Raw genomic sequence first — 25,057 nt, 5'->3', positions numbered from 1 at the left:
TGTTTTGTCAGAGCAGCATGTTATTTAGTTGATAAAATTCTGTATATACTGAAGACCAACTGAGGGTAACACTGAGCAACAACTTCAGCTAAGCCCAAGCAGTATCAGCTGACAGCTGTGTGACTAGAACACCTGCTACTGGCTAAATGGATGTACTTATACTCTACTGTACCTTCAGATTATCCCACAGGGGATGTAATGGCCCAAATTTTACAGGAAGATAATTTTCAAAACACATACAAAATATTTAGCTGTCATAATACCAATGTGTTTTGTAGATCAAATGTATTAGTTGGAGCATCTTCTTGAAAAACATCAGTACACTGAAGTTACATGTTGTTAGCTAGAAGATTCAGTGTACTTAATTTAGCAGCCACAGTAACATTTCAACATAGCTGCATTCCATTTTGTCAAGTTCCTTCTCCCACAGTTAAGTTTTACTAGTTCCATTGTTTAACAATAAAAATCAGCAGCATGCTGGGTAGATATTAAAGAAGCCCCAAACCTGGTGATTCATACATATATCTGGTTCCTTTACATATGAGAAACATAGAAACACTAGGTATATATGTCATTAACAAGATATTATATTCATTTATTAGATCGTTATGAAAATCATCCTTCTTTTTTTCCCACTGTTACATTTTTTTTCCCCCTCAGTAAAACTAGGGTCATCTCTGTCTTTGCCTTGTAATTCCCATGAGGATGAGCAGGGAGACCAAAACATCCACTCAAATTTTGTGAGTTAAGGCTGAGAATCTCTGGTGCACTGAAATCAAACCAGGAAGTAAAACCACTGCAAAATGAAGCATTCATCATCTTCAAAACTTACATTTACAATGAATAAGAGTGACAAAACAGTACTTGAGAATAACATTTCATGCAAATACTACTTAATGCCAAGTGCAAGAAGAAATTTTGCTTCCACAGGAAACTGCCTTCGTACACTACTTAGGGTTAAGGTTAAAGTACGGTGATGTTGTCTTCACTATCTCAGCTCAATACTCAAGCACCTCAGCTCATATCCTAGGTGTTTAGTATGCTGAAAACAATGCTGAGTAGGAAATTCAGCATTATATGGCAAATCAAAATGCTATGTTACCCAGTAAAAGAGAACTCATATGACTTCAGAGGAAATTAGGATGGCTGCCAGGTTTCTAAAGCTGTTAAGGTTCCAGACACAAGCAATCAGACTTGCCTAAACACAGTCGATATTCTGAAGATTATCTTCAAACTAATGAGAACTGAGATTTAAAGTCACATTTTCAGAGTGTATAAAACTACACATTTCACCATGACCTTTCATACTTGTACTTGGTCAGAAGCCTAACTTACTGAGCAAACTGTACCACCTCCTAGTGGAGAATATGCTGACATCTGGCCCTAGGACAGGCATCCTTCTCTGAGCTTACAACCTTTAATAGGACAGCATAGGTGTATGACTATATTAATGATAAATTTAATATTTCACAAATTTATTGCAATTATATCAGAAATTCACATGTGAATATCTAATAACATATAAGGAATTTATGGAAGTTACTAATTCTTGTAATAACAACAGGTAGCTTTGAGTAGGAACAACAATTCTGCTTGTAATCCTCTTACATTAGAATTATGAGCATTCACCACCAGAAAAGACCCTGCTAACAAATCCTTTTTAAAAAGTCCCCCTCAGGATATGGTTGCACTAGTGCTACCACAAAAATAAGAGCAGAACAAGTTCAAGACTTGGTAAGACATTTTGTTTCTGTTTTCTGAAAACAGTAGCTAAGCAGCAGACAAGGTATTTAATCCTACTCTCTTTGTGAGGCTGTGGAACATCTAATGCTAAATCTATGCCATCTAATTATCACTGTGCAGAAGGATGCAGGTTCTAACCCCAAAATACAGTAGTGCCAACTTCTGCAGCTCTCCCTATTAACATAGGTTGTATTATAGTCAGAAGGCAGCCTATAATAATTTGTTGTTCAACTCTTTCTTTTATCTCAGTAATAAATACACAAGAATGAGAGAAAGATATTTGATTATTCAGTTGAAAGCAGTCCAACTCATTTGAACCTGAAACTATCACACTTTGGAATACACTCAGTTTTCAGAAGCCTCATCTATTCCTAAGTGTTGCGTGTAGCTGGATCAAATCATTATGTCCCCATTATGTGATTAAAACAGTCCCGACCATGCTGTTTCTATGTTTGTCTTTGTTTTTTACTTCCTTGGCTCCAGAGTATCCACCTTTGCACCCATTAAAGGTGATTACAGATTGATAGTTGGCTGTTTTGCCTTTTTATATGTACCACTTGGATCATGATTAATGAGGGGCATTCATTTAAGGGTGTTCCTAACGACGGGACCCTGTCCAACTGCCATGTGTCTGTTAACTGATTGTTAAAACAAGGTAGGCTAATGTTAGGCAAGTTTCCTTGGAAAACTATTAGCACAAGAGACTGTTTATTGCTAACACATTCTTAAGCAAAAATAGAAATAATTTTAACACTGTGTCCTAGATTTCCAACACACATCTCCGAAGAGAGTGTTTTAATCATTTTGCACTTTGTTCTCCTGAATAATAGCTGATAGCTGGTCTGATAACACCTCTTGCTCTTTCATTCCAGCTTCAACAAGAACAGCAAACAGCAGCATTACAACACCAAAAGAAAGTTCCAAAATTTTGCATATTTATGAGATTTCTCAAATTACCAGAAACAATAAGATTATTGATTTTTAAATCAACTTAATCCTAGCATGTTTAGGATTAACAAATATAAAATTCTTCTCAAAACACTTGTCTGGGGAAGGCAAGAAAGTTTCCCAAGGAATGAGTTAATCACAGCATACACTACCCTGACAAAAGGAGCTGATGGGGGAAAAAAGAAGAAAGAAAAACCACATAAAAATTAATCAGAGCAAAACCAAGATACAGCTAGATTTTCTGAATTTTCATTTATCATAGAATCATTAAGGTTCGAAAAGACCCTTAAGATCATCGAGTCCAACCGCTAACCTATCACTGCCAAGACCACCACTAAACCATATCCTCAAGCACCACATCTACCCTTCTTTTAAGTACCTCCAGGGATGGAGACTCAACCACCTGTCTGGGCAGCCTGTTCCAATGCCTGACAACCCTTTTGGTGAAGAAGTTTTTCCCGATATCGAACCTAAACTTCCACTGGCACAGCTTGAAGCCATTTCCTCTCATCCTATCACTTGTTACTAGGGAGAAGAGACCAACCCCACCTCGCTACAACCTCCTTTCAGGTAGTTATAGAGACCAATAAGGTCTCCCCTCAGCCTCCTCTTCTCCAGACTAAACGACCGCAGTACCCTCAGCTGCTCCTCATAAGACCTGCTCTCCAGACCCTTCACCAACTTCGTTGCCCTTCTTTGGACACGCTACAGTAACTTGATGTCCTTCTTGTAGTGAGGGGCCCAAAACTGAACACAGCATTCAAGGCGTGGCCTCACCAGTGCCGATTACAGGGGCACGATCACCTCCCTGCTCCTGCTAGCCACACTATTTCTGATAAAAGCCAGGATGCCATTGGCCCTCTTGGACACCTGGGCATGCTGCTGGCTCATGTTCAGACTGCTGTCAACCAGCACCCCAAGGTCCTTTTCTGACGGGCAGTTTCCCAACCACTCCTCCCAAGCCTGTAGCATTGCATGGGGTTGTTGTGACCCAAGTGCAGGACCCAGCACTTAGCCTTGTTGAATCTCATAACATTGGCTCTGGCCCAACAATCCAGCCTGTGCCCTGGGGAACACCACTCATGACCAGCCGCCAAGTGGATTTTACTCAATTCACCACCACTGTCTGAGCTCATCCATCCGGCCAGTTTTTAACCCAGCAGAAAGTTCACTTGCCCAAGCCGTGAGCAGCCAGCTTCTCCAGGAGAATGCTGTGGGAGACAGTGTCAAAGGCCTTACTCAAGTCCAAGTAGACAACCTCCACAGCCTTCCCCTCATCCACTAAGCGGGTCACCTTATCATAGAAGGACACCAGGTTAGTGAAGCAGGACCTCCCTTTCATAAACCCATGCTGGCTGAGGCCGATCCCCTGGTTCTCCTGCATGTAGCTTACAAGTTCACAAACTGAACGGGTGAAGCACCAAGGTAAATGCACTAAGCTAAATATTATGAGGTTTATAATAATCTTACTTATTTCCATTTTTGATACTCTAACCTATATTGTCAAATTAGAAGCAGTTAAGAAATAGATGTTACAGAATTTTGAGTTCACAAACATTGCTAATCTCTATTATTCACTTATATTCCTTTCAAAAGTTATAAGAAATACCCTAGGAAAGCATACAAAATTTGATGGAGGAGCGGTCATCACAGTTTGGAGCTATCTGCAAAGCTGACAAGCATACCCTCCATCCCCTCTTCCCAATTACTGAGAGAGATGTTAAACAGAACAGATCCCAGGCAAAAGCCTGTTGAATACCCCCTTGTTACAGATCTCCAGGCAGAGCACAACCCTCAACATGACCATCCAAACAGCATTTTGGAGTTTCTTCCACCTGCCCAAGCTTCATTGTCCTAAAATGAATACAAGAATATTGTCATAGACAATGTCCAAAGCTTTGCTAGCGACAGTGTAGGTGACATCCAGTGCCCTTACATTATTCATAAATCCAGCCTTTTTATCCTTCATAAAAGGCAGTCAAGTGGATTGGGCAGACCATATTGGAGAAGAGGCAAAGAAGGCACTGGGTACCTCTGTTTCATCCATGGCCACCTGAAGTTCTTTCTAAGCTTGTACTATTTTGTAAAGAAAAAGTAGGGAAGATCCCCCAGAGGAAAAAAGATTATTTCTCTTTCACATGGAGAGAGGCTAAGTATGCTAAAAGAGAAGAAAGTTCGAGAGATGGCACGGTATGTCAGAGGTGATAGAAAGAAGAATTTACTTGGAACAACAGAGAAATGTATGCGTTTGCTAACACTGAGTTGGTTGGAAGCAAGTAATCTGATGAGGACTGAAGTAACAGAGAAAGAACTGCTATTATAAATATTCTGTTTGTTTCTACTCTTACTGAAGTATTTCATACCAAGTTGTCTTTTTCTTTACTTAAAAAGCTCCATTTATTGGTTTTATTTTTTTAATGGCTTTTTTTAAGTTTAAAAAGCCTTTTGAGGAATTCATTATAGGAGAAAATTTAAGCACATCTGCTTCAAAGCTCTCACTGAATTCACATCTCGTTACTACCATTTAATTGTTTCTTTATTAGTCCTGTTCTTTCTCACTTTTATGGAAGAAATAGGTGTTTGTTATTTTCTTCAATGAAGGAAAAGGACAGCTTCAATCACCTAAAAGAATACTGTCTCTGCACTGCTTATTAGATAACTAAAATTATTTCCATTTATTGTCTACCAAAGACATGCCTTGAAAACCTTTAATTATGTATGCATGGGCCTACATAAAAGCTTTACGGTCATCTAATGTAGCTAAATTAATCTTCCATATGTAAAATGAAAACTAGTTCCAAAACAAGCTAACACTTAAATTTTAAAAAGCACTGGTAAGCTTGATTTGCATTTAAATCCTACACTTGCATTTACAGAAAACAATGAGAAGTAATTAATTACTTAGCCTTCTTGTTTTACCTTCTGTGTGCATATAAATATAATACTTCAACAAGCATTATTAGAGAGAATAAATACAACTTTTTCATGAAACTGGAACTGCTTTTTTATGTACCTATTAGAGAAGGAAAGGTTAGTTTAGGCTTCATGCCAGCTTAATCCTTGGCATTTGTTCTTAAACACCGAGCAACATGACTTTCAATCAATATTAGATGTAGGAATGTTGTTTTTGTAATAGACACACCTGTTTGCTGTGAAACGGGTTGAATCCAACAACCTGCTTTACACACACTACATGATAATCTCATGTAGTCATAATTCCTGTCATTCCATCATCCCTTCCTGATGATATGCTTTAAAAAAAAAAAGTTACTTGAAAGTAGCTTAGGATCAGTAAATATGAGAAAAAATACTGTTCCCTGAGTCAATTCTATATCAATATTAGAGTAATACAGCATCTTCTTGCTTTAACACCAGGAGACTGCCTAAAGGAAAATAGTTGGATGCTTTCCAGGACTTCAAAACACAGCCAAGTAAGCGTTAGCGTATATTTCATCACCTTGACATCAGTTTAAAATACCACTAAAATAATGCAAAAATTTTACCAGATAAGGCTTCATGAATAACCAGAACTCCAGCTGAAATGAAAAAAAAATATTAAAAGTTCTAATGCCTTTAAACAGAGTAAAATCTGTTCAAGAGTTTCCAACAACTCAAAATTCAGCTTTTGTCAACTATTAGATATCTTCCTTTTAACTGAACAAGTGAAACTTAAAAAGTATTCATAAAAGACAACCCTTCACAATACCACCAACTCTATCAATATAAATTTATACAAGTTGTCTTTTCTGGTTAATGCCAGGTAAAATTGAATTTTTTTTAAGAGAAGACCAATTTATTCAATACTCACTGTTTTTAACAAGAAAATTAAAAAAAAAAAAAGATGTTAATACCGCATCATTCCTCCTCAAAAAACTCAAAAATCTGTTGGAGGTGGCTGTGTCATTTTGACTGGGAGTGAATCTTTCACCAAAACCAAAACTGAGTAGGGAAATTTCCTTCTGGTAAATGATTTATAAAGAAATATTTTACTTGTCTGAAATTTTTCTTGCAATTTACTGTTTATGTGGGTCTAATCTTTAGTGTCCTTGAACCATTATATGGTATGCAAACTAAAACCAAAAGACGGACCTTGCTCTAAGAAATTTACAAGTACAGAAAACACACAAACTGAAAAACTCAGATCATTGCATCTTGTGAGGCTGAGTTTGAATACCTCATGCTTTTTTGTGTGGACTTGCCAAAAATGGATTAAGAACTTTCATGACACACTTCTATTCCTCCTCTGACTGACTCATTATGTAATTCTGTAGGAGTGACAGGCTGCAGCTTATTACAGGGAATAAACTCAGGCAAGGGAGAAAACATTATTATTAGCTAAATTAACCTGAATATTGAACTAATGGAAGATGTAATATTTCCTTAAAGTAATTTCTTTAATGTACTGGAATGGCTTTAACCAAACTAAAGCACATTGTCCTCTGTTTAAAAATGCAGAAGTGAGTGCAAGACATACTCAATCTAAACAAAAGAAAGATTCAGAGTATAGCCTGGGAGGCCAGTTACTGCAGTGCATCTATTATTTAGCATAGTGCTTTGTTACTTTGGACAAACCATAGTCTGTGGCATCACAGCCTAAGAAATACAAAAAATTGTTGGTGAACAGACCATCTTTACCTCTGGTTTTATGTTACCAAGTTCAGCAAAGGCAGGTCATAAGTACCATCACTCTAAATTATTTTTCAGCAGTACCTAACCCTGGAATAAGACATTCTGCTCTTTCAAAGAATGCTAAAATGAAGTTAAATAAATTATACTATATGATCAGCAGCTGTGAGAATCTCAGTTTTTTTAAAGGTGGGGCAAGACATATTATGATGATGCCTCCCAATGCATCCCTGAGTAATGACGAGAACTAATAATGTATGTTGTTTTAAGATAGCCTCATACTGGAAAATCCAAGGTTACAAAACTTGGTCAAACCCAAAGATGCAAAAAACCCTCAGTTCAGAAAAGTTTTCCAGACTAATCCTCTTCCTAACCAGTTGTTCTTTGGAACAGTACAAAACAAATTTTTATCCCCTCAAATTTCTCTTTGTGAAATTAAAAATGAAAAAAATACCAGAATTTTCAACTTATATCCAAAGCATTTTAACAGATTTACTACTAGGTCTTGTGAAGATATGAAATTTTACCTTTTAGCAAAATTTAAATTCTTGGAAAATGAATGTTTTTTTCTACCCAGCCTGACTGGCTTTAATTTAGAACAGAAGAAAGCATGCAGATCAACAAGAACATGCAGATTTTTATGCAACATATTAATTTATAGGAAATTTCTCACTTTATGTAGTGACAGATTAACACTTTTAAACATGTGAGCTGCGATAGTATCGAAACATGGTTGTAAATATACTAAGGAAGTAAGAAGAATGAACTATATTTGTCAAAATATTTTAGTCCTCAACATTTATAACTTGTTTCGCTTGTAATGTTGATAATACTAGGCCTAGGACTAGCAAGTCTCCAAATAATCAGCAGTTTCCATACTTCTGTGCCAATGGTGCTCTGTGCAATGGCCCTTGCCATCTATTGTTTGTTTTTGTAGGAAAAATCACACATTAAGATTCAGTATTTGTCAGAGAAACATGTCATAACAGAGACTGACAAACAGGTAGACTAGGTACAGGAAAAGATGTTTTAAAAGTCAACAACAGAGAAATATCATGCTCTCCTCTTACTATTCCACCAGTCTAGCACTCACACAGACAATTTAAGTTTGAAGGAAAGTTGAAGAGTATGGTTTTTATGGTTCATTATGTGTTTTTTTATCAATCTCACCCCTTCTTTAAATTTTTTAGCAAATAATTAAACATAGAGAATTCATGACTCGTAGAAAATCTTATTACAAACCTTTCCTTCACAGTCTATTTTTTAGAAGATTTGGGCAAGCGCTGGTACCACAAAACACAGCAATAAAATGTTCAGCAATAAGCTAAACTTTCTGTGCAAAGTCCAGATTCTCCATTAAATAGGACTTTATTTATTTGCCAAAAATATTTTTGAGGTGGTCTAGACCTTATAAACCAATAACCTACTCTGCTTTTTGAAAAATGTGGGTGATGTAAAAGATGGCTAGCATTTCTTCTATAAGCATATTACACTTACTAAGCCAAATATTTTCTATTCTTAGCATTTGTTAAATGCAAACCCTATGATTTTGCTTTTATTTATCAGAGGCATTACATGTAGTCAGGTAAAATGAGCTTTGCCAGAGCATAGCACTGTATTTTTGCTTAGGGAAGTTTAATTTTTCAAATTTAAATCTTCATCAGAAAATTAAAATACATGGATATAATTGAATATCTATGCATGTGTATGCATATGTATTTAGAATGTTCAGTACATGAAAGCACTATTAACTTCTATAAACTCTACCATTTCTATCAAGTCTAATTTACAGCCATCCTCAATTACTCTGACAGTACTATCAAATTGTCATTATATTATCTGAAGGAAGTATTTTAGGCCTAGCAATTGTTCAGTTACGTTAGATACAATTTGTAAATTCCCTGTTTGCCACAGACATGACTCTCTATTTTACATTGACTTAGTAAAATTCATCTACAATCTATATTAAATTTTAGAATAATCAAAATTGTACTGTGTTGGATCAACATTTTTGTCCTGAATTGTCATCTAAAAGTTAGCTGTATTTTCAAATTTACATCACAGTGTACATCTAAGGTTATCACAGTTCTGTGAAATGGTATAATATAGAAAAAAATCACTGCAGTCATTAGGAAGTTTCACATTGCAGCTACTTGCATGCAATATACATTATTTCCCTGAGCGTGATACTGTTAAAAAGATGAACTACTCTTTCCACTATTACAAAGAACAGTGTTCACTCTCCTGCAGTGAATTTTATGCCTCTTAAAATATAAGGGCTGCATTTATATGACATTGAATGACTGCATATATAATTAAAACCTCAGAATTTATAAGGTACTCTGCATGACAGAAAAACATGACCTTCTAACAGGATTGAATTTACAGTTCAATTTTGCATAAAATATTGTACTCATTTCTTGAATAAATGTGAATAATTATTGGGGTATTTGCAAGTGTTAGAACCAGCAGAAATGAATCAACAACTCCTGATGCACTTGGGATTCTGGACAAGAAGACAAAACCTGGAATTGCTCCACTGTGATGAGAAAATAAATGCAGGATACAAAGGAGAATCATTCAGAAGAGGGGAACTGAAAGGTTTTATTTTATTTATTGTTTTACTGGCAATGAAAAAAAGAATTTTTCTCACCATCAGTTATTTCTTAAAAGCAAAGCATTTTCTCTGTGCCATCCTTGTAGTGTACACAACCACAGGAGTTAAGAGCTAGCCAATTCTGCCAATTCTGTCAAAACCTGTAATTCATGTAACTATCTCCACAACCAAAATTACCACGGTGAGTATGCACTGATTGCCCATCTCACTTTTGTACTCTCAGAAACACCAGACCAAACCCTATTGGTCACGTTTAAAAATGTCTCGGCTGCAAAGTTAATGTCAGTTGTGATTCAGCCCTAATTTTGCCTGTCAACAGTCTTGTTCAACTTCCCAGATATTCCAGCTTGTTGCCAAGACCATTTTGTAAACGAAATCTCTCTTTTGAAAATCACCATATGAATATGTCAACAGTTCATGAAATATTTTCATTACAAACCTCGAAGAAAATCTAAGCTCTAAAGCAACAGTTAGAAAAATGTCTATTTCATTAGGCATAAGTGTGAAATCTTGCTGGAAAACATTTATTTTGGCAACTCCCTATTCTGTAGGTGGCCCAAATGTATCCTGACTAGACTATCCTGGTGGGAGGCAGCAACAGCTCCAGCAAGGAAGCTGTAGCAGATGAGCTAATCACTACAAGGATCACCCTAGAGCATGAACTTGCAGTGTGTGAGTACCTAAGTAGCTGCAAGGTCAGACAGAAACAGAAATTCACTTCAAAGTAAATGGTTGCAGACTTTTATTCATCTATCAAAAAAGGCAGTAGAAAACTCACAAGTGAGATGACACTTTTTTTCTCATTGTAGTAGTGGGAATAGATGTCAGCTCACATACTAGGGTTAGGGTTCCTTCGACCTCTTCATAGTATTCCTTCAACCTCTTCACAACTTTATAAATTTTCTGTGGTCATTTTAACTAAGATCCTTGTTACCTGTCAGATCTAGTTAGCAGCCATCTTTAGTCTCACTGTCTCCTACAGTGCACAAAAATCTGTAATCTTAAAGATGAAAAGCATGTTCATGGCATAAGCCATATTTAATTACTCCACTCATGAAGAGACTGCTTACCAAATAAGAAACAGGTAGATGTGTACAGAGCAGATCATGTATGTTTGCATGGTTGTGTGGAAGGGGATACGTGATGCACCTTAATCCACAAAATAAAGAAGGAAAGGTTTCAGAAGCCTCACTACAAACCTTGAAGTCTCTCCATGGGGACGTTTTCTCACAGTCACAAATATCTGACCCTCTGTCAACCTCCCACCTCCAAAATTTCCAGAGATTGATACTCTTCCTGCATCTGTGAAGGTTTCCAGAGCACCGTGCAACACAACTCAGGAGGGCTGCAGAGGGGAAAAAAGTCTGCTGATTGAAAGATCCCTCTTGAGGTGTGCAAAATGAGAGCACCTACAATATCTTGTCATAGCCATGTTCTTCCAAGGAGGACCTAACCTCCATGAAACTCAGAGGGTTTTATCCTAAAACCGAAATTTAAGATTCATGAATCTAATCTCCTTGAATCTCCTGCATGACTGTATTTGATACAGATTTTTTTTCTTAGGCAAATGCAATAAATTCTAAAAATTTTATTTATCCAGGGAAGAAATCTTTAACAATAAAGCAGACAGTTGAGCATCCAAGTATGTATGTTCTGCCAGAGATTTCCTATGCACTCCATCCCAAAACAGAAATACTTATCTCACTTGCAAATTTCACAGGTCAGTTTGATGTCTGTAAAGAATCTAAAATCTTCACATACACTATGAATTATAACAGTCTACCGAGTGTTACAGGAAAAAAATATCACTAAAACTAATAGTGCAAATCTCTTAGTTTCAATTCTTTATTTGTAAATTATTTTACTTACAACACTTCTTAAGTAGCTCTTTGCAAACCAAGTAAGGCCATGCACTCATATCAAAATTAAAAAAACATGATCTGAAGGGGATTTTTTGAGTTTAGGGAATTTTGGTTTAAGTCAAACAGACCAAATGCATGACTAAACAAAACGGTCTGGCAAAGCATGAAATGCTCTCTATAACAAATCACAGTACTGCCAAAAGGATTAAGTGGTTTTACATTAAAATTAGGAAGGAAAAGTCAGCTGTCTTACTTCTCTGAGATGAATCTGGAGAGTTCCTTCAGCATTCTAATGTGAAATTACACAACTATCGGCCAAGGTATGTAACCTAACATTGTAAAGAGCCACTGTGCCAGTGGACTGGCAGGTTGCCATTATAACTTCCATCTACAGAAAGGGCTCCAGAACAAATCCTGTGAACTAAAGACCAGTGAGCCTGACTGCTCCCATCCATGGGAAGATGGAAATCTGTCTTTAAAAAAGGGAAAAAAAAAAAAAAAAAAAAAAAAAAGAGAGATAAAAGAAGATTAATTAATATGCACACAGATGAACAGTTTTGTTGGGGAGGCATCATTGTTTTCTGTAAAGGAAAATCCTGCTTCATTAACCTGTGGGAATTGCAAAAGGGCAACAACAATCATGTGGATAAAATCTACCCTGGATTTTCAAATGGCCTTTGACAAGGCTCCACATGAAAAGTTATAAAGAAATTCCACTGCTGCAGGACTGGAGAAGAGGTCCTATTAGCAACAGGGAGCCAGTTAAAGCAGAGGAAACAAAAGGTAGTGCTTAGGTGTTGCTTTCAGGATGGAAAAATGCCAAAAGCAGGGTCCCTTTTTCATGGGCTGGTTCTGGGCACAGATTTATTTTACCACCATTTCAGTAACCTGGAAAGGAGAGGCAACCATGAAACCTCTAAACTTGCAGGTGATACTGAGCTCTTTATGGGTAGTCAAATGCTGTGCCCATAGCAAGGAACTGTAGAAGGGCCTCAGGGATGTGATAGATGAGCATCAGTGTAAGGTCGTGCTGAGGAGAAACAGCAGAGAAATGGCAGTTTCAACTCAGGAACAAGATCTCAGAGTCAACCTCGGCAGGTCTCTGAAATCATCAGCTCAGAGTGCAAGGGCATCTGAGAAGCCAAAAAAAAAATGTCTGGTTTCATCAGGAAGGTCATTGAGGACAAGGTTATCTCTTTGTTCCTGTATGAACATTGATGGGCCCACATCTTGAATGCCGTATGCCATGCTACTCTTTATATCTCAAAGGAAAGGTATGAGAATTAGAGAACATAAAAAGAAAAGCAGCTAAAATTATCCAGGAGTTGGATTGGCTGCCTTACAAGCGGAGGTTTAAAAGGTTGAGTAGTTCCTCAGTTTGGAGAGGAAAAGGCTGAAGAGAGCTATGACTGAGATTTGTAAATTCCTGAGGGCATCAGGTAAACTGCATGTGAGACTGCACCTCACCAGATGCCACGGTATGAGTGTAAGGGTCACTTGGCAAAAGTAGCAGGAGATCAGGTTAAAACAAATAAAGCCATGTACAGTGTCATGTGGGGGCTCATGATCTTCTTGAATTTGCTTCCATCAGGCTGTGGAGGCAGGCAGTCTCAGGGGGTACAAAAAGAGGTTACATGGACGTGTAGGCAGGAAATTTGTAAGCAGCTACTGAAAAGAAGTAAGGAAGGATGTCTGCTGACACCTTGTGCTCTCCTCTTTCAGAGGCTGAAACAGTATAAGGGGATCAGACTGACGAAACTATTAAGGATATACACCCTCCCGAAGCAGCACAAGCTTTTCCCTCTGCTGGAGACATACCACTGTTGGAGGATGTGCCTAGAGCTGGTCTAATGCAGCTGACCAGTAATGCTCCCATAAGTTTTTCCTCATCAAGATGAACTATAAGAAGGATACTAACTCTACCTACTATGCTTCTGACACACTACTTTCATGACCAATTGTGCTGCACAGATTCATTTCAGGACAGTAAAGAACAAAACGCAAATAGTGAGACTGAAAATGGAGGGGAATTCTCTGAGACTCCTCCCTGAAATTTCCTTCCTGAAATTTAATATGGTATTCCTAATCACATATTATTCATACTGAAGAATTACTTTTCACCATATGGAATAGCTTGTTTCTAAGAAAAAATTACTCAGTTCAATTCACTGGTGTGATATTTACATTTCTTGGGCAATTTGAGAGAATCCAAAAATCTTTGTACTAGGTACAAAGACATTTACATACGTAATACAAGCACTTTATGCTTAATTAATGCTTGTCATCCTACATACTAATTAGCTGTTTCACTCTATTTACAGCTGGGGGAAGTCAAAAAGCATTTCTTTGCTTCAGTGTTAAGAAGCTAATTCATTGTCATCCTCAGCTTATGTCAGAAGAATTTAAACCACAAAGCTAAAACTCGGTGTCTTTGTGTTACTTACTGGTACTCTCATTTTTAGATGCTTCAGTCAGACAGAGCTACTTTTCACAGAGAAACATCACATCTAAGCAAGAATTGAGAGGAACTGCAGATAATTCTCAGTATCACTTGTTTTGCCTGAATTCACACAGAAACCTGCCCATAAAAGAGACACAAAATCTCTTTTAAAACACCTCATTTATATCTTGGGCACAAGGCCAACAACTGAAGTACTGTATCAACTATACCATGTCTGTTTAGAAGGAAACTTTTTACATTGAAAGCTTAAGTATAGTAAATTTGAGGGGGAGCAGGCAAGAAGAGTTCACATGAGTACGTAAAATCACACAGGCTTGCCAAAGTACAGGTCTTCATTATTCATAACTTTACCAGATTGATGTAATGCATGTCACAAATATATGTATCAGAGAGTTTTATGGATGAACCAGCAGGGCAATTGCTCGGGACCCCAGGGACCAGAAGAAAGCACCCCAGGAAGCCAAGATAATTAGTAGTATGAGTCATCTAATGTATGGCTGGGAGCAGGAAAGGGACCATGTTTCAACCTGTCTGAAGCCTTGGTATATCTAAAGCCAGTTTTAATCCTCTCACCCTCTTCCTCACCTGTATCAGAATAGCTGTGTTGCTGCTGTAAGCAAAAAAACCTACCCAACATAAATTTTACACACACACTGCAGTGGTACAGTGTTAGTCTAGTGGAAATAATTAGCATTTTCTGAAAAACAGAAAGGATTGCTAATACACTAAAAGCAGATCAGCACTTTATGGAACCAAAACAAATAGTCAGCTGGAAGGATTTGCCAGCACTAGTGTCAAAGTCTGCGGTTAGTCCTGGTTGCTTCTGTTTTAGCATCTCCTTTGAAAATAAAGGATATTTTTAAGTTGAACTGTGTAAGGAGTTTACAATTCAGAAGGTGGATATGGGTGTTTTAAAAATGTAAGCATTTGGTCTACTGGTTAGAATATTTTTCTCAGTCAGAAGCACAGCTAACAGTTTATTGTAAAGATGCTATGTGTTCTCTGTAAAGGATTTTGAAAAGCTGAATAAATAGAAAATTATTTAAAGACAGCTTGTGCCTGAGGATTCCCATATTCTTTTATCAAGATCTAAGAATTAGGTGAGAAAAGACACACTCAAATTTCTTGCACTTTCTTGTTGATCTTGGTGATCCTACTTATTACAAGGGATCATGAAGGAATGGCATGCAACACATCACAATACAAAATACACTATTTTAAAGATATTTCACCATAATCCACCTGCATGCAATTTTTGTAAGACTTGTTAAATATTTAATAGGACTTCAGAGTGCCATGATATATATTTAGTTGTAGGCTTGTTAACTGCTTCTAAAGATTGTGAACATTTTATAATGTGAGAATACCAGAAGGCAATGGACACAATGAGAAGGACTTAAATATTGTATGTTTGGGCCTGACTCACTCCTTCTTTCAAAGATACAAATGCTAAAAATGAAAACACAATTTACTCAACAACTCTGAACATCTTACTGGGATACAGACCCCTGTCTGACACTACATTTATACACTTGATACTTTGCTCATCCTTGAAAGAACAACTTTTTATATCCAAATAGCTCCACCTTCCTAGTTCTGCACATATTAAACCTAATAATTTTATGTTGCATGTCTTACTGATCCACAAAGAACCACCAGCATGTTCAGATGGTTTTCAGCAGGTAGAGACAAGACAATACTGTCCACACTACTTAATTGCATGCATATGCTGCTGTGGGTATTCCAGGGGTGGAGATGCCCAATTAGGCATTTCAGTAGAAATCTTTGCCAAAGAAACAGATGCAGAAACTTTTCCAATTAGGGTTTTTAGGTAGTTTACAAATAATTTGGAATTAAATTAGGACTATTGCCATATTTGTGTTTCAGCCTCTGCAAATAGAATTCCTGCTGATAGGAAAAGTATATTCAACATCAAAATGTTGTGCTTTAAATATTCAATATAATTCTGTAGTGAAAGTTTTAATGGGAATATTCCATAAAGGCCATAGGTAGAGAGGTAGTTTGTGAACTAAATGGGTAACATCTTGGAAATTCAGTCTGTATATGGAATTTAGGATCAGTAACTCATTGGACTACCTTCAAGCAAAATGTTAATTTGTACAAAGGTAATGTCTATAATGCCTTTAGTTCAGGTTGAAACATGAACCTTTGCCAGAAATACTTTAGGTGGTTGTTACCCTGATGAAAAAATCTTGACTGATCTGCTCAAATTTCTGGCATGGCTTCTATTTCCTCAGGTGTTAAGCTTAGTTTGTTTTTCCACATGATGTCCTTGAAATACTTGTTTTACTCTATGGTGCAGGAATGATCCTTTTGCCTGAAGACATCAAATACAGGATAAATACACTTACCCTGTCCTACAGTTAGAACAGTTCAATAAAGTAATTTTATTGTCCAAACATCACAATCTGTGGCTCCCTGTACTGCATGACAATTTTACCCTTTCTCAAGCCTTGTGTTCATTCTGCAACAAACTAGTACCTACATCCACTACAGCAGCATTTATAAATCTTTTTTTGTTGTTAGAAAAAAAGACTAAAAAATTTATCCCCTACCATGACAACCTGTAGTGTTTAAATCTCCTCATTCAAAATATATCATAGAGTAAGTCTTCAATATCAATATTATTATCCTGAAATTTCAAACAGATTTCAGTTCTTCTCCAACAAGACATCTGAAAAATTCTAAGACCAGAGAGCTGATATTTAATTTCTCCCAGCACTCACCCCACAGGAATCCATTACCAAGGACACTGAGGAACTTGTCTCTGTTTGCTCCCAGTGTTTCTGAGTGCTTATGGACACTGAATGGCTTACTTAATTTATCAGGTCTTTCTTGTATTTTAAGTTACCCTGAGATTTCATCTGAACCTGAGAGCTGAAGAGTTATGGCCAACTTCTCTTTCAAACAGAGCATATTTTGGGAAGTTTTGTCCTATAGATTTCTACAAATACAAATATGTCAGCTTGAAAATAGTAAACTCTAAAGTAGTAGGCTGACACCAGTGATTTACAGGAGAAATCACATTTAACTTTAGCTAAATGAGAAACACATAAAGAAGACAACAAGGTCAAAAAAAATTTAAAACAAAGGCAATGGAAGTAAACTGCACCAAACACGTAACTTTTATCTGGAGCGATATATTTATAGTGTAATAAGATTTTAAAAAACATGCTAGGTGTTGTTTTTTTTTTTCCTGGATTGACAGCTGTGTCTTGTTGGTGAATAGCTGAACATTTTTGATACCCCTTTTGTACACCTGGAACCTCTTAAAAAAACAAGGAAGCTAGGTTAAGAACCTGAAAAAAGGCATATTTTCTGGAGGCACCAGATGCAGAACAAAAATGAATGATGCTTTCCTTTATAGAAGAGAAGATTTTTAAAGCACTGCTACATTCTCCATGTCATCTTTTTCATGTCCTTATAAATGTTACCAGTCCACTGACTATCACTGTATGCCAGCAATGTATGCTTCCTCTTACTGTGTTTTTGAACAGGCTGGCCTTTGCTTTATAGCAGTTATGTGTTTCTACTCCACTTTTTTCTATGTCTTTTCCTATGTTTCACCCATTTCATCATCTTTACTCTCTTTTGCTCCCACATTGTCTCACAGCATGAACTTCCATTTCCCTTGTGGACTCCTAGGAAAAGCACATCAGCTGTATGCACTCTCCCTTGGATAGAAATCATCCACCTTTCCATCTTCAGAGGAAGCTGGCAGTTTTATTTCCTTTCTTGGAGGTCCACTTTCACTACTATTAGCAGCACTATATAACCTACTGAAAGCTTTGAATTTCCTTTTCCACCGCCTTTTTGGAAGCTAAGATCATAGCAAAATCACACACGATAAATAGTGCATGCTTCCTATGTTACAGTACAGATTATACCCATATTTCTAAGTTTGCATGTAGCTGCCGATTTTTGTGATTTCAATTGTGATAACACCACCTTTATTTTAGCACACCTGAAAGCATTCCTTCTAGAATTATAATGACTCTCCTCCAGGAAGAATATTGGCCTTGTTTTGATAGTTATTCTTTTCCTGAATAACTATCTTTTCTTCAGCCTTGCTTTCAAAACTCCTGTGTCCATGAATTTCACTATTATTATAGGACACACAAAGAACAGAAACCCACAGTACCAAGAACAAGGCAAAGCATGAATCACAGAATCACAGAATGGTAGGGGTTGGAAGGGACCTCTGGAGATCATCTTTTACAACCCCCCTGCTTGAGCAGGCACACCTAGAGCAAGGGGCTCAGGAACGCATCCAGGTGGGTTTTGAGTATCTCCAGGGAAGGAGACTCCACAAACTCTCTAGGCAGCCTGTTCCACTGCTCTGTCACCCTCACAGTAAAGAAGTTTTTCCTCATGTTTAGGTGGAACTTCCTATGTTCCAACTTGTGCCCATTGCCCCTTGTCTTGTCTTTGGGCACCACTGAGAAGAGTCCGGTCCCATCATCCTGACACCCACCCTTTAGATATTTATAAGTATTGATAAGATCCCCCCTCAGTCTTCTCTTCTCCAGGCTAAACAAACCCAAGTCTCTCAGCCTTTCCTCATGAGAGAGATGCTCCAGTGCCCTGATTATCTCCAAATGGGGTCTCATTAGGGCAGAGTATAGGGGGATGATAACCTCTCTCAACCTGCTGGCCACATTCCTTTTAATGCACCCCAGGATACCCTTGGCTTTCTTGGCCACAAGGGCACATTGCTGGCTCATGGTCAGCTTGTTGTACACCAGCACTCCCAGGTCCTTCTCAACAGAGATGCTTTCCAGCAGGTCAACCCCCAAAATATACTTGTGCATGGGGTTGTTCCTCCCCAGTAAGTGCAAGACCTTACACTTGCTCTTGTTGAATTTCATGAGGTTACCCTCAGCCCAGCGCTCCAGCCTGTCCAGGTCTCATTGGATGGCAGCACAGCCTTCTGGTGTATCAGCCACTCCTCCCAGCTTGGTATCATCAGCGAGCTTGCTGAGGTTACACTCTGTCCCTTTGTCCAGGTCATTGATGAATATGTTAAACAGGACTGGACCCAGCACAGATCCCTGGGGAACACAACTAGTGACAGGCCTCCATCCAGACTCTGCCCCATTGATCATGACTCTCTGAGTTCTGTTGCTAAGCCAGTTCTCTGTCCACATCACTGTCCACTCATCCAACCCACACTTCCCTAGCTTGTCTATGAGGATGCTATGGGGAGAGTGTTGAATGCCTTACTGAACTCAAGATAGATGACATCCACTGCTCTCCCCTTGCCGACTCAGGCAGTCACACCATCATAGAAGGCTAGCAGTTTGGTCAAGCATGATCTCCCCTTGGTGAACCCATGTTAAATACTTCTGATAACCTTCTTGTCCTCTACATGCCTGGAGGTGACCTCCAGGATGAACTGCTCCATCACCTTTCTGGGGATGGAGGTGAGGCTGACTGACCTATAGTTCCCCAGGTCCTCCTTCTTGCCCTTTTTGAAGTTTGGAGTGACATTTGCTGTCCTCCAGTCCTCGGGCACCTCTCCTGTCCTCCACGACCTTTCAAAGATGATGGAGAGTGGCTCAGCATGAACATCCGCCAGCTCCCTCAGCACTCACGGGTGCCTCCCATCGGGGCCCACGTATTTGTGAGGATCCAGTTTGCAGAGCTGATCTCTGACCCAATCTTTCTCAACCAATGGTAAATCTTCCTTTGTCCCAATTTGTCCTCTTTTCTCTGGGGGCTGAGATGCCTGAGGGCCAGCCTTAGCAGTGAAGACCGAGGCAAAGAAGGCATTCAGTAAGTCTGCCTTCTCTGCATCCTGCATCACCAGTGCCCTTTCCTTGTTCATCAGTGGGCCCACTGTATCCCCAGTCTTCCTTTTGCTGCTGATGTATTTAAAGGTGTCCTTTTTAACTTTGACATGCTTTGCCAGATTTAATTCCAAGTGGGCCTTAGCCTTCCTCATCATATCTTTATATACCCTGAAGATATTCCTATAAGCCTCCCAAGTGGCCAGTCCCTTTTTCCACGTACTGTGAACTTTCGTCTTTCATTTGAGTTTCTCCAGAAGCTCTTTGGTCATCCTGCAGGTCTCCTGGCTCCTCAGCCTGACTTCATCCTCCTGGGGATGCACCGATCTTAAGGTCAGAGGAAGTGGTCCTTGAATACTGTCCAGCTCTCTTGGACCCCACTGCCTTCCAGAGCCCTAGCCCATGGGATTCCTTCTAGCAGGTCTTTGAAGAGACTAAAGTTGACCCTCTTCAAGTCCAGGGTTGTAACCTGACTCATAGCCCTGCTTCTACCTTGCAGTATCCTAAACTCTTATGGTCACTGCAGTCAAGGCTACCTCCAACTCTCACATCCTCAACCAGCCCTTCCTTGTTTGTTAGGATAAGGTCGAGCAGCACATCTTGCTTCGTTGGTTCCTCCACCACTTGCATCCAAAAGTTGACTTCAGTGCTCTGTGGGAACCTTCTGGATCATGCATGGCTTGCTGTTTTGATTTTCCAGCAAATATCAGGGTGGTTGAAGTCCCCCATGAGGACCAGGGCCTGCAACTGCGAGGCTACTTCCAGCTGTCTGTAGAAGACTTCATCCTTCTATTCTTGAACATGTGGCCTGTAGCAAACACCCACAACAGTGTCGCCCATATTTGGATGACCCTTAATTTTTACCCACAAGCTCTCAAGGTGTTCTCCTTCCACTCCAAGGCAGAGCTCAAAGCGTTCCTGTTGCTCTCTCACATAAAGAGCAATTCCCCCACCTTGCCTTGCTGGTCTGTCTTTCCTGAAAAGCCTGTAGCCATCCATGACCACATTCCAATCGTGAGCTATCCCACCATGTCTCTGTAATTGCAATCAGATCATGGCCCTGTGACCGCACACAGACCTCTAGTTCCTCCTGGTTATTCTCTATGCTGCGTGCATTGGTGTACAGGCATTTCAGAAAGGTGCTTGAGCATACACATTTCCCTGGAGACATGCACAAGGACCCGCTATAGCCATGCACCCCTTGAGGTGGTTGGTATCCTGGTTGTCATCATGTGAAGAAAACATCTTTGCTGTATGGAGCTGGCAGTGCAGCCCTAAGAGAAAAGGAAACATGTTTATGCCAAATACCACTAATTCATTCACCTTTTACAGCAGCAACAACTACATCTGGTCAAAATAAGTAAGACTTAACTCAGCATGTGAACACCACATACATATATTTCTGTCAAGCAATGGCTGAGCAAAAGTTAACATTTTTAAAATAATTTTGAAATCCTGTTTCCCTATATCTTTCCTACATAACTTTCCTGTTGATAGGAGTAATCAGCACTTAAAATTGGTGGATTAACACAGGTAGGCCAAAGTGGTCAAAGAGGGTGAGGTTTAGCACCTTGAACAGCTCAAGGATGGTAATCAACTCCATTTGAAATCCACAGGATTAGTCAACAGATTTGCTGTCAAGGATGAAGGAAAAGCCTGAGCTTTGTCTGTTTGCCAGGAGGTGTACAAATGTACAATTTAGAAATAGCAAAGAGAGCCAGAGAAGCACCCAGCTCACTGTATTCAAGAGGATTACAGAGGGTTGGTCTAACAACATACACCTCTAGCAGAGCAGCAGGATGCAGAAAGTACCCTGGGGTTATTCTGAAAAAGTTTTAATTTTGTCAGGTCTGTTATCTTCAAATTTCAATGATCATGTTTCAAGTCCCACTTGAACTTGAAACTTGTTTTTCTCCATATAAAGTGTGTCCTGGAATGCCTTTACATGTGCCATCCCCCTAGAGTTCCTGTCAAAGGCTGCATGACTAAGCATTTTCCCTCGTAAAACCTCCAGTTTAGCTGCATCCAAGAAAAGCTTCTTAGATTACTTGTAAGAAATGTTTGTTTCCAAAACACAACCACTGTTAACTTGGAAATTATAAAAAGAGAGTTAGTAAGGAGAATCTAGTAATCTCATTTATACAGTAATGATGGATGTTATTATTGTATGAAAGGCTGCGAATATCATACTCTAAAAATGTTATTTGTTGTATTGAAAGTCCAGATGAGTCACTCCTAGATATAAAGGCAATTCTTTTTTACTACTGGGACAAACTAACCGTTGAAGACATCCTTTGAATTTCATAAAGTTTCATAGGAGATTAATGTAGACCAATCTGTCTGAAGACAGTTGGAAAATGAGGCAATGAAACCCAAATACATCATGTTATCTTCTTCTGAAAAGTAAATGGTCAATTCTCAGACTGTAGGTTAGGCAGTCATGATTCTAAGAAAGTTATATCTCTGTCCAAGGTTTTTTGGATAGGAAAGCACACAGAAGCATGTTTTCTGAGAGGACCTGTGACCCTGTGGGGAAGCCACACTGGAGCAGTCCACTCCTGAAGGACTGCATCATATGGGAGGGACCCATGTTGGTACAGTTCTTGAAGAACTGGTGGGAAGGACCCTCGCTGTAGAAGGTCATGAAGGACTGCATCCTGTGGGAGGGACCCCGACTGGAGAAGGGAAAGAGCATGAGGAGGAAGGACTGGCAGAGACAAAGCTTCATGAACTGAACCCAACACCCATTCCCCATCCCCCTCCACTACTCAGGGAGAGGATGTAGAAAAGTCAGGAGGCAAAGCTGAGCCTAGGAAGAAAAGAAGGGTAGAGGGACAATGGGTTTCATTTTGTTCTTATTTCTCACTATCCTACCATGTTACAAAGAATTGGAAATAAATTAATTTCCCCAAGTCAAGTCTATTTTGTCCATGATGGTAATCCATAACTGATCTCCCAGTCCTTATCTCACCCCATGAGTTTTTCATCATATTTTTCTCCTTCTGGCCTATTGATAGAGGGGGAGTGGTAGAGCATTTCGGTGGGTGCCTAGCTGCCAGCCAAGGTCAACACACCACACTGATAAACATGAGACTAAAGCCAGTTTTCACTTAGAATCATAGAATCATTAAGGTTGGAAAAGACTTCTAGGATCATCAAGTCCAACGGCCAACCCAATGCTACCATGCCTCCTAAACCATGGCCTCAAGTGCCACGTCTATATGTTTTTTGAACACCTCCAGGGATGGTGACTCCACCACCTCTCTGGGCAGCCTGTTCCAATGCCTGACCACTCTTTAAGTAAAGACATTTTTCCTAATATTCAGTCTAAACCTCTCCTGATGCAGCTTGAGGCCATTTCCTCTCGTTCTATTGCTAGTTACTTGAGAGAAGAGACCAACACCCACCTCGCTACAACCTCCTTTCAGGTAGTTGTAGAGACCAATAAGGTCTCCCCTCAGCCTCCTCTTCTCCAGACTAAATGACCGCAGTACCCTCAGCTGCTCCTCATAAGACCTGCTCTCCAGACCCTTCACCAGCTTCATTGCCCTTCTCTGGACATGCTCCAGCAACTCAATGTCTTTCTTGTAATGAGGGGCCCAAAACTGAACACAGTATTCAAGGTGTGGCCTCACCAGTACTGAGTACAGGGGCATGATCACTTCCCTACTCCTGCTCACCTGATACAAGCCAGGATGCCATTGGCCCTCTTGGCCACCTGGGCACACTGCTGGCTCATGTTCAGCTGGTTGTCAACCAACACCCCCAGGTCCTTTTCTACCAGGAAGCTTTCCAGACGCTCTTCCCCAAGCCTGTAGCGTTGCATGGGGTTGTTGTGACCCAAGTGCAGGACCTAGCACTTAGCCTTGTTAAACCTCATAAAATTGACCTTAGCCCATAGATGCAGCCTGTCCAGATCCCTCTGAAGATCCTTCCTTCCCTCAAGCAGATAAACACTCATTCAATTTGGTGTCATCTGCAAACTTACTGAGGGTGCACTCAATCCCCTCATCCAGATCATTGGTAAAGATATGAAACAAGACTGGCCCCAGTGCTGAGCCCTGGAGAACACCACTTATGACTGGCTGCCAACTGGATTTGACTCTGTTCACCACAACTCTCTGGGCTCGGCCATCCAGTTTTTAACCTGTTGAAGAGTGCACCTATCTAAGCCATGAGCCACCAACTTCTCCAGGAGAATGATGTGGGACACAGTGTCAAAGGCTTTGTTTACTAAAGTCCAGGTAGATAACATCCACTAGGTGGGTCACCTGGTCATAGAAGGAGTTCAGGTTGGTCAGGCTGGACCTGCCTTTCATGGACCCATGACCCATGCTGGCTGGGCCTTGTCCCGTTCGTCCTGCACATGCCTGAGTGAGCACACTCAAGATGAACCACTTCATAATCTTCCCTGGTACTGAGGTCAAGCTTACAAGCCTGCAGTTCCCCAGATCCTCCTTCCGGCCCTTCTTGTAGGTAGGTGTCACATCGGCAAGCCTCCAGTCATCTGGGACCTCCCCTGTTAACCAGGACTGCTGATAAATGATGGAGAGTGGCTTGGCAAGTTCCTCCACCAGCTCCCTCAGTACTCTCGGGGGGATCCCATCTGGCCCCATAGACTTGTGAGTGTCCAGGTGGCTCAGCAGGTCATAAACTGCTTCCTTCTAGATTATGGGGGTTTATTCTACTCTCTGAGACTTCATCACTCTGGTGTAATTTAAGAGATTCCATAATGTCATTTAGGTTCATTTTACTCCTAATGAAAATACAACCTAGCCTCTAGTAAATAAATCACATATTTAACACAGTTTTAGGTGATAGTCAAGTTTAACATAAATTCTTTAAGTTTTAACATTATTAGAAAATGACAGACTAGCATGGAATTTCATTTTTCAGTTCAAGGAGCAGCAACCATTTTGCAAATGGAAAATCATGAAGTAATTAGCCATGGGAAAAGTTTAGCTCAACATAGATGATTTGGTGACATTGA

The 25,057-nt window shown here is 39.5% G+C and overlaps 1 protein-coding gene across 1 annotated transcript in view; it reads right to left on the bottom strand.

Annotated features, from left to right (window-relative positions):
* The window catches only part of ADAMTSL1 (ADAMTS like 1), a 254,998-nt gene extending 233,932 nt beyond the window's left edge, over positions 1 to 21,066 (bottom strand). Inside the window, exon 1 of the mRNA XM_064439545.1 lies at positions 20,932 to 21,066. Within this exon, the coding sequence (XP_064295615.1) occupies positions 20,932 to 21,066 (135 nt within the window). The remainder of the gene's footprint in view (positions 1 to 20,931) is intronic.
* Positions 21,067 to 25,057: the final 3,991 nt, after the last annotated feature.

This window comes from Phalacrocorax carbo, chromosome Z (assembly GCF_963921805.1).
Source record: "Phalacrocorax carbo chromosome Z, bPhaCar2.1, whole genome shotgun sequence".
Lineage (NCBI taxonomy): Eukaryota > Metazoa > Chordata > Aves > Suliformes > Phalacrocoracidae > Phalacrocorax > Phalacrocorax carbo.
This window is presented reverse-complemented; position numbering and strand designations above follow the sequence as displayed.